Source organism: Oncorhynchus kisutch, linkage group LG26 (assembly GCF_002021735.2).
Source record: "Oncorhynchus kisutch isolate 150728-3 linkage group LG26, Okis_V2, whole genome shotgun sequence".
NCBI lineage: Eukaryota > Metazoa > Chordata > Actinopteri > Salmoniformes > Salmonidae > Oncorhynchus > Oncorhynchus kisutch.
In genome coordinates, this window is record NC_034199.2 from 41,014,674 (window position 1) to 41,025,557 (window position 10,884).

The following is a 10,884-nucleotide window of genomic DNA, read 5'->3' on the forward strand; positions in this document are numbered from 1 at the left end:
ATAAAATTAGACCCAGGCTGTGACACTACAGGCATTAGAGTACAAACAGTTCCAAACAAGTAGGCTCCATGGAAGTCTGTCGTAGTTGTGCATTCGTTCCTCATCCAAGCTAAGTTTCAGTTAATATCATGGCATTTGTATGCAAAGCGCTGTCCTCATTTCTGAGCATTTAGATCTACCTGTTACTCCTGCTAAGAAACAAGGGGCCAAATAGCTTTGTTCAAAGTAAACTAACAAAACAGGACTGCTTTCAGCTGAAAATGTGATTGTTTCCCCCTGATCTCTGTCAGAGCACATAATGTCTCACTTCTTCCAGTTGGAGTGATAAGCAGACAGGGCCTGAGACCCAAGAGCCTGCTTGGAGCTGGATGGACATTCCAGCCAGGATTACGGGATCTGACATCATCACTGTGTTTAGCCGTTTTACAGTACGAATGAATGGGCCTGCAGTCTTTGTGTCTGACGAACAGCATTAGGACAACACAGGCTTTAAGAATGTACCATTTGTTTTCCGAGAGGGGGACCTTTTCCGTCTATTCAATTTCTAAGAAGTCAATAATTTTTTTACAAAAATATAAAAAAGCTTTGCTGAAAAAACACTTGCACTGTCCATAGAGTTAAGTGCCCTACTTTTAAGTCCCATCAAACTTCCTCTTGTGAATTGAGCCTGGAACTTTCAGCCCATAGAGCACTTCCCCATAGAGTCCTTCCCTGTGCATCTCCAACTGTTGTGTCACATTTAGTCCCAGTGTGTGTTATGGGTGCTGCAGGTTGAGTCTGATGAGTGTTTAAAATGCCATGCTTTTTTAGGACTAATTCTCTATTCTAAACTACAGATGAGAACAAAATGTTCTCACTCTGACCTGAAGACCAACAAAATGTTCTCACTCTGACCTGAAGAACAACAGAATGTTCTCGCTCTGACCTGAAGAACAACAGAATGTTCTCGCTCTGACCTGAAGAACAACAGAATGTTCTCACTCTGACCTGAAGAACAACAGAATGTTCTCACTCTGACCTGAAGAACAACAGAATGTTCTCACTCTGACCTGAAGAACAACAGAATGCTCTCACTCTGACCTGAAGAACAACAGAATGCTCTCACTCTGACCTGAAGAACAACAGAATGCTCTCACTCTGACCTGAAGAACAACAGAATCTTCTCACTCTGACCTGAAGAACAGAACGTTCTCACTCTGAACTGAAGAACAACAGAACGTTCTCACTCTGAACTGAAGAACAACAGAATGTTCTCACTCTGACCTGAAGAACAACAGAACGTTCTCACTCTGAACTGAAGAACAACAGAATGTTCTCACTCTGACCTGAAGAACAACAGAATGTTCTCACTCTGACCTGAAGAACAACAGAATGTTCTCACTCTGACCTGAAGAACAACAGAATGTTCTCACTCTGACCTGAAGAACAACAGAATGTTCTCACTCTGACCTGAAGAACAACAGAATGTTCTCACTCTGACCTGAAGAACAACAGAATGTTCTCACTCTGACCTGAAGAACAACAGAATGTTCTCACTCTGACCTGAAGAACAGGTGCATACTTGATGAAACAAGGCATTGTATTTGATTTTCCCTTTATAGTGAAGAATCTGGACTTCTCAGCTACAACTGATGAATGTAAATAATACATAGCACCATGATTGTATGGCATACACCATCTTGGTTACTGTAATCCACCTCAGTGAGCACAGCAAGAGGGGGGAAAAAGTATCATAATCCAATTTGAGGTCAAATTATTTATCAGGTTATGGAACCTGCCTGAAAAGAAAGGTAAATAAACTAGTTACATAAGTCATCCTTGTACCTTTTCATTTGTGAAATTTGCCATTGAGCGCTGGCCCACAGAGCACACTCCAAGAGTTCTGATAATGATCTGAGGAAACAACAAACAAGCCGCCCTGTACCACTGTCTGCTATGGCAACTCCTTAGCGTGCTACGAATGGGATGGTGGTTCGTTCGGTTGACTGGGAGGCAAGGTCTTTTGTCGTTTAAGCATTCCTTTTGTAGAGCACAACTTGATATGTATGTGCAGATTTTTTTTTAAAGGAGAGAGAAAACGAACCCCAGGAAATGACCTGTGAGATGGGTGCTCTATCATCCTATATGTGATACAAAATAGGGCTGTCCCTCGTCTGTTCTCTTGACCAATCGATTGAGCGAAAATTTTTGACATGTATTTTTCCATATTGACACATCCTATGTGTTTTAATCAAATTAGCCATATTCACTGAGCTTATTAATGCTTTAAGCACACGCTTTGATTAAATAACTAAGACTCACAGTTGACTAGAGGGAGTCTGACCAGCAATTGATTTGATTGTGCCGGGCCGGGCCGAGACTTGCCTTGCCATGTGACTAGAACCCGTTGTACCTTGTCAACTACTACAGATCATCAAAGTGTATTATTGAGCTGTCCATTTTCCTGAAGCTGCAACATAATAACAGCCATTTCTGACTGAAAAGTTCTGTTACCGAAATCCCTCATTTGTTTAGGAAAAACATCCCCTATTCCCTCAACCCTTGCTCTCGTTAGGTGACATGTTCGCATCGCATAGACCTACTCGCATGGGACTAGTATTACTAGAGAATGTTGGTTATGTAATTATTACTCAAGAATGTCTGTTATTCCAGAGGACGATTCGGGTGGGATTAGTTTTTTCCCCAAACTGGCCCATGTAATTCTTTCTTTTGTCCCCAAAATAAATGGACAGTTATGACTGAAGCCTGGAGCTTTTTATTCTAGGTGTGGAGATACAGTATTTCAACATGTCCATATGATAGGGCCACACTGATAACTCCAGCTTGGTTGCCAAGTTTCTAAACCATACCAAACCATATTTCCCATAGTGTCAGCATAATATTTGAATTGAGGAAGTGTGACCCGATCTCCCCCAGTAAAAACTAATCCCATCCGAATAGGGCACAATAAGGCCTAACCTATAGCATATCAATAATCACATCCATAAATTGGTTGTAACAAACTTTGAACATCATAATACGTTGACACCAAAATGGAAGCAGAGGACTTGACAAACTCGAAACGAGGGAATATTTACTGATTGCTCAGGAGGTAAAGGTGATGTGTGCAATAAATGTGACTAGTTGTGGAACATACTGGATATCAAGAAAAAGAAGGCAAGGAGCCAGTGCTGAGTGCACATTATGTGTTCCAAACAGGTGTTGTATAGATTACATCATCATAAGTAGGCTTATTATTATAATAATATCAAGAAAATTCCCGGCACAGCCAGAAGAGGACTGGCCACCCCACATAGCCTGGTTCCTCTCTAGGTTTCTTCCTAGGTATTGGCCTTTCTAGGGAGTTTTTCCTAGCCACCGTGCTTCTACACCTGCATTGCTTGCTGTTTGGGGTTTTAGGCTGGGTTTCTGTACAGCACTTTGAGATATCAGCTGATGTACAAAGGGCTATATAAATAAATTTGATTTGATTTGAAGAAAAAGAAGGCAAGGAGCCAGTGCTGAGTGCACATTATGTGTTCCAAACAGGTGTTGTATAGATTACATCATCATAAGTAGGCTTATTATTTTAATAATATCAAGAAGGCTTGGTGCTGACAGAATCGGTAGGCTATTAAACAAACAGTCAAACAGGCAACAGGCAACAGAAGCAGAATTCGCCTTATTTCTGTAGATATATTGATGATTTTAAGAAGTCAGAAACGTTTAACAGTTAAGACTATTGATTGTAGACTAAACTAATTTTCACTCCTCGCCTTTCTTAGACAATAATACAAGGGCTGTTTTCTCGTCTCCATCGCTGCCTCCACCACATTGCCCCTGGGGCGGCAGGGTAGCCTAGTGGTTGGACTAGTAACCGGAAGGTTGCAAGTTCAAACCCCCGAGCTGACAAGGTACAAATCTGTCATTCTGCCCCTGAACAGGCAGTTAACCCACTGTTCCTAGGCCATCATTGAAAATAAGAATTTGTTCTTAACCGACTTGCCTGGTTAAATAAAAAAATAAAAAATTGTTCTCAACACCAATATGCTGGTTACCTGTGCTATTGTGCACATAGCAACATGGTTTAGGAAAAGGCGCCACTTCAACATATTATTTTTGTTGCTACTGCTTGACTAAAGATATCTTGGTCGACCAAAAGCCTATCGATAAAGAAATCGTCCAGTCGACTAAACGGGGTCAGCCCTAATACCAAGGCAGAGAAACTTCCATCAGAGAGCCATTAACAAATCATGTTGAGGCAGGTCACACAGAAAAATTGTATTTGGCTAGCAACCACATGGGGGTGGAAGGATCTTTCAGTACTTAGGGTGAGGTACCGCACAGTCTACTGAGTTACAGCTGACAGTAAAGGGTAGAAAGATGTGGGGAACAACCTAATAGCACCCTATGGGGAGACGGACATAGACCGTGTGGAGCGAGTTCTGTGCCCATCTTCTGTGGCTCAGTTGGTAGAGCATGGTGCTTGCAACACCAGGGTTGTGGTTCAATTCCCACGGGGGACCAGTTTTTTTTTTAAAGTATGACAATTAATGCACTCACTACTATAAATTGCTCTGGATAAGAGCATCTGCTAAATGACTAAAATGTCAATCTTAGAACACAGTTTCTACTGTATTTTAGGCTATGTACCTTGTTTTTAACATAGCTAGGCCTCGTCTTTTACTGTACCTTGTAATCCCAATTTCTACTGTAGCTAGTCTCTCTACTCAGTAATTGTAGCTTGATTCTGCTGCAGCTCCTCTCTACTCTAGCTTGTTTCTGTCCGGTGGCATTTGATCATTTGCTTGAAGGCAACAATAAATGGAATGTGGTTTTGCTTCAGTCCCTTTCTCAGGATGCAAAGTTAGGGGATCTTAATGAGGGGCGTTGTTGCCTAATGTGACCAGAGAACCTTTGGTAATGAGCAGTACACATTCTAATGGTTCTCTTTTGTGGGCCCCCTCTTGTAAAAGCCACAAAGGGTAATGCAATAATTGTAGTAGAAGACAGGAAATTCTTAAAATTCAAGAGGGCAGGATTTGTTGTTGTTGTGCGATACCGAAGAACATTTACATGTGAAGCAGAGGGGGCCTATGAGTGAAATAGGCCTTTTGTGCATAGAAATGTGCATAAATAAACCAGCTGTTCCCAGCACTTCAAGTATAACAACCAGTTAAATGTACCTGCCTGTTGCTTGGTTGTTGGCGGATTAGTGCAAGGAGTTTGGTTGGGTAATCATACAATGTGTTGAAAACATCAGGAAAACAGCAGCCAGTTATCCATGACAAAACATAGACAACCTCCCAAATACCAATTGTGTTTTTGCCAAAGACTAACAACAACCTATTTGTTGCACCACTGCATATAAACCTACCTTAAAAACAACACACCATAACCATGTACATATCACCCCAATCCCCTATACTTGAGGGGTTCAACAAATGCATTAGGGCTCTCCATCCAATCAGGCATCAGTATGGATTCTGTGTGATTGTACAAAAGGGGGATTTTTTTATTTTTTTTTAAGGTTAAGTGTGTATTATCCTCCACCACATCCAAAAAATGAATAATTTTGCGACAGAAGTGGTGTCACTCTCTAATGGTCTCCTGCTGAGCTGTCTGGATGAGCATTAATATGCTGGGGATGATGAGCAGTGAGCACCGCTGGGCTGCATACCAAATGACACACTATTCTCTATATAGTACACTACTTTTGACCAGGACCCATAAGGCTCTGGTCAAATGTAGTGCACCACAAAGGAAATAGGGTCCGATTTGGGACGTAGACTGTATCCCCATCCAGATCCAGATGTGTGTGACTGGGCCCTGGGACCATTGGCCTGAGTCTGGCAAGCCTAGGGCAGAAGCAGGTAGACTAATGACCATAGACATGGCCCTTCTGGCAATCCTTTGAACACATAGCCTAGCCATTCTATTGCATGATATATATGCATGTACACTAGCGGTCAAAAGTTTTAGAACACCTACTTATTCAAGGGTTTTTCTTTATTTTTACTATTTTCTACATTGTAGAATAATAGTGAAGACATCACAACTATGAAATAACACGTGGAATCATCTAGTTACCAAAAAAAAAAGTTACAACAAATCAAAATATATTTTATTTGAGATTCTTCAAAGTGCCCCCATTTGCCTTTATGACAGCTTTGCACACTCTTGGCATTCTCTCAACCAGCTTCACCTGGAATGATTTCCCAAAAGTCTTGAAGGAGTTCCCACATATGCTGGGCACTTGTTGGCTGCTTTTCCACTCTGCAGTCCGACTCATCCCAAACCATCTCAATTTGGTTGAGCTCAGGGGATTGTGGAGGCCAGCTCATCTGATGCAGCACTCCGTTACTCTCATTCTTGGTCAAATAGCCCTTACACAGCCTGAAGGTGTGTTGGGTCATTGTTCTGTAGAAAAACAAATGATAGTGGCACTAAGCCCAAACCAGATGGGATGGCGTATCACTGTAGAATGCTGTGGTAGCCATGCTTGTTAAGTGTGCCTTGAATTCTAAATATATCACAGACAGTGTCACCAGCAAAGCACCCCCACACCATCCCACCTCCTCCTCCATGCTTTACGGCGGGAAATACACATGCGGAGATCATCCATTCACCCACACCGCATCTCACAAAGACACGGCGGTTGGAACAAAAAATCTCCAATTTGGACTCCAGAGCAAAGGACACATTTCCACTGGTCTAATGTCCATTGCTCGTGTTAACTTTTAAGAAGGAACACTTGTTAATTGAATTGCATTCCAGGTGACTACCTCATGAAGCTGGTTGAGAGAATGCCAAGAGCGTGCAAAGCTGTCAAGGCAAAGGGTAGCTATTTGAAGAATCTCAACTATAAAATATATTTGGATTTGTTTTACACTTTTTTTTGCTTAATACATGATTCCATTTGTGTTATTTCATAGTTATGTCTTCACTATTATTCTACAATGTGGAAAATAGTAAAAATAAAGAAAAACCCTTGAATGAGTAGGTGTTCTAAAACCTTTGACCAGTAGTGTGAGAGAGAGGAGAAAGAGACAAGAGAAAGAGAGGGAGAGTAGAGAGAGAGAAAGCATGTGTGTACTTACTCCCTTACTACATTTTAACAAAGATAACCCCAAAAATAAATGCAGGACTTAAATCTGAGAAACTGTCATAAGATATAATCCTTCCTTTCCCTCAAATGAAATCTAGAACCAGATTCATGAGATCAAGGGGAAGTGTAATTAACCTTGCTCCTAGGCACCCAACCAGCTCTGGTCCCCTCAGTACCAGCAATCTGCTGGCGCCACAACCTCTGCAGAGAGCGGACCTTCCTATCAACAGGCCACCCACATTCCAACCCGCTTTGATTATATTTTAGGCCAGGGGCTGTGCTCAGTAGGACACAGCGTTGTGGAGTGTTCAGATAGGAACAGGCTTATATTATGTGGAACAGAACAGATGTCAGTTGCTCTATTGGTGATATTTCTATCTACAAGGTTGTGAACGTTACGGCCCAGGCAGTCGAGTAATGGAACCTGCCACTTCCACAAAATAACATCAACATACTGTAGCTCCGTCACGACGGTGTGCAACATACAGCTCAAGTAGCATTGAGGTGAGGTGTGTAACTGACAATCACCCTCTATTGAGGTCAAAGTTCTGCTTGGTGGAAATCCCATTCGTTAAAGTGAGCAGAATGCTTTAGTTCAATCTCCTTGTGGCTTGGCTAGGCCCAGTTTACTCAACCTGGCATCAGAGCCATATGAAACACACTATACGTATTATTGAGAACCTCCAAGACATATACTAATGGTCTAGTTACTTTAGACAAACAAAAGTAGGGAGGTTGGTTCACCTAAACTGCTACATAAATTGTCCTAACCTTTGTCGTTAATTCTCCTAATCACCAATGTAAATTCTCCACATAATTATTGTTTAGATGCAACAATCTACCTCCTCTGAGAGAAAGACGTATAATACTAGATGTCCTCCAAGATGTATGATCATTTACATCATCCAATTCGTATGCCATTGTATGACCGGGTAAGACGTATGATTACTATACATCCTCTAATTCGTATGATATTGTACAACTACTATTCCACTCATAATGTAAACTAATGTACATAATAAATGGGGATTAACAGATTTACGTACCAAATCCTACGAATTGCACTGAGACCAGGTTGGTTTACTATGCACTGACTGACCTCTGCCTGGTGCAAAGTAAATGGAGCTTTGACTCAGGAGATGACTTCGAGTCTTTGCCCCCCACCTCTGTGCAAATGGGATTTTTAGGAGTGTAGATTGATGAGAAACATTCTTCCATCTGTGCTTAAGGCAGGCGCCAGCAGCACGTGCCTCGTTTCAAACAAAACCGCCACACACACTGAATCCTTGAGTCCCAACAAGCGATCTTTTTAAACAGGAGACCAACTTGCTTTTTGTCCAACTAACTGCTTTGGGATGTATCAACAAGAAACAAGTATTTGTGTTGATGTTTCATTTAAAGAAAACTAAGTGAATACTACTGTTCAACAGACCATTACATAGGCCTAGGCATAATAATATGCAAATAACATGCAGTACAGTAGCTATACCTGAATGTATCCGAATGCACATATCTACATAAGAAAATATCTAGGCAGCACAACTGGGATTTCAGAGTCCAGGTCACAATCACATCATAAAATAAGAATTTGTTCTTAACTGACTTGCCTAGTAAAATAAAGGTTCAAACAAAATAAAAAATAAAACAAACCTTGACCGAAATAACATCAACAACCACAACAGGGTCAACTACGGCCTCATCATATATTCCATTCTTACATCACATAAATACTCAAATAATATAGTGGAGAGGATTCTCGATTGAATAATCTTCCTGCATAAAATATATAGCCGTTTTGATATTGCATGAAAAGCACACAACGCATTAATCATAGCAACATATGCATAATTATAGGCTGCTCTTAATCAGATGCACACGTTGCCTCCTCTCTCCACATGAGGCCTACTCTACTCCTGTATTGACTCCTCGCTTTCACCTCACTATAGTGGCTATTGCTGTATTGGATTGGATAGACGATGACCATCAACATGATCTAATGTACAATCAACTCCTCAAAAAGCTGTTTAGTTTCAAGATGCTCTACATTCGATCGCGTTCCCGCGTCATATGACCCGCGGCAGCGAGCGCACATAACAGGGACAGTAGGTTCTTTCGGGCACGCAATAAAATAGGCTATAACATTATCATAGGCCTACACTGTTATATGGATGCGTGTGAAATATTCTGACTATTGCATGCATGAACATGTGATCGCTGGTCGATATTTGAAGACTGTTTTCTATCGAATACCCACCTGAAGAACATGAGATCAGAAAGACGCCGAATGCCAGTTTCGTCGCTGGTCCCATTTTCGGTCAAATGTCAAATCCTTTATTTCGAGTAAATCCTGGTGCCACGAATCCTATGGGATTAGCGTCCAAAGTATCAGAGTACCTTTTTATAGCAAAAGCATCAGGTGACTGACTGATTGAAAGAGCTGCAATGCCTGTTAACATACAGCATAAAAATGTCCACTTCACAATCCTTAGTGTTTATTGTAGTCTTGTGGCATGGGACATGGTTTGAAACACATGTAAAAAAATATATATATATCTATAAAGAAACTAAACTAGTGCAAAAAATATATATAATTGATTAAACCGACGAATAGCTTGTTTGACTACTGGTTAATGTACTTGCAGCATGGTGTATCCATTCTGCACACAATAATGCAACATTGTCGCATTTTAGAAACAATGTCTAGCGCTAGACTGACTATGTCTCAGCAAAAATAATCACAAACTGTTACTTTGTTGCAATTTTTCCGACTATCTAGCGATAATCTTTCATCTAGAAAGCTATATGGCATCACCGTTAACATAAACCGGATTTGCATAGGTTTAAGATTGCCAATATTGCTTACTGGTTACCTCACCAGTTAAATCACCAATGCAATGAGTCGAGTTTGCGTAATTACATTTTACTGACCAAGTTTCACTCTTGCAAACATTACACCAAAATCACATCCAAAGGAAAGTTGACGCCGGAGAAAACATTGACCAGGCATTCTACCGAAGGCTGTGTGTATTCAAAACGTTGTTTGTCCACAACATGCAAATAACGCAATATTGTCTCTAGCGGTCTTCAAAATCCGAATCTTGAATCACAGAAACCATAGTTCGTATTTTAGATATGTCAATCGAGAAAGGATTGCAGTCGAGCTACACTGCTGAAGGCAAATACGAAACCCGTGAAGCTAGTCCGATACGTTAGCTGCTGGCTTGGTCGATATCGATTCAATCAATGTTCACTCGTGCGAACGGGAAGTGTGGCATACAAGAAAACAACGAACTAGAGAATTAAAATTAATCCTTTAGATGTAGTTTGTCTAATATTGACGTTTTTCTCGGTCATATAATTCTCATCTCCTCTCCAAGTGCACAACTGTACTCAAGATGGCTGCTTGCATGGATTGTTTTTGATTTTTTTTCATACTCATCTGTCACTACGCGGGTGAAGCTGTGACTGACACGAATAACGGCCAATAGAAAACGACAAAATATCCCTATCCGTCACAGCTTTATAAAAGCTCTACCAATCCCGTGAGGCATTCTCTTGTCTTGTGTCCTTGAATGAGAGACAATAAACACGCCCAGGCGAGTGTACTGTGAGTAAAGGTATTGATGATGGGATGGCTGCAGATACGCTGATCAATAAAATTACTGGATATTTTTGTGAAAGGATAGGAAACGTAGTTTTGGTAATTGTTTCCTAGGAGACGCTAATTAGGGTTACATATGCAAAACCTATAAAACCACGCAAAACTCTAAACTCTCTATGAAGGCATCTTTGGGACG

At 41.0% G+C, this 10,884-nt stretch overlaps 1 protein-coding gene across 1 annotated transcript in view; it reads right to left on the reverse strand.

Annotated features, from left to right (window-relative positions):
- The window catches only part of LOC109870874 (activin receptor type-2A), a 61,664-nt gene extending 51,154 nt beyond the window's left edge, over positions 1 to 10,510 (reverse strand). Inside the window, exon 1 of the mRNA XM_020461556.2 lies at positions 9,342 to 10,510. Within this exon, the coding sequence (XP_020317145.1) occupies positions 9,342 to 9,396 (55 nt within the window). The 5' untranslated portion in view covers positions 9,397 to 10,510. The remainder of the gene's footprint in view (positions 1 to 9,341) is intronic.
- Positions 10,511 to 10,884: the final 374 nt, after the last annotated feature.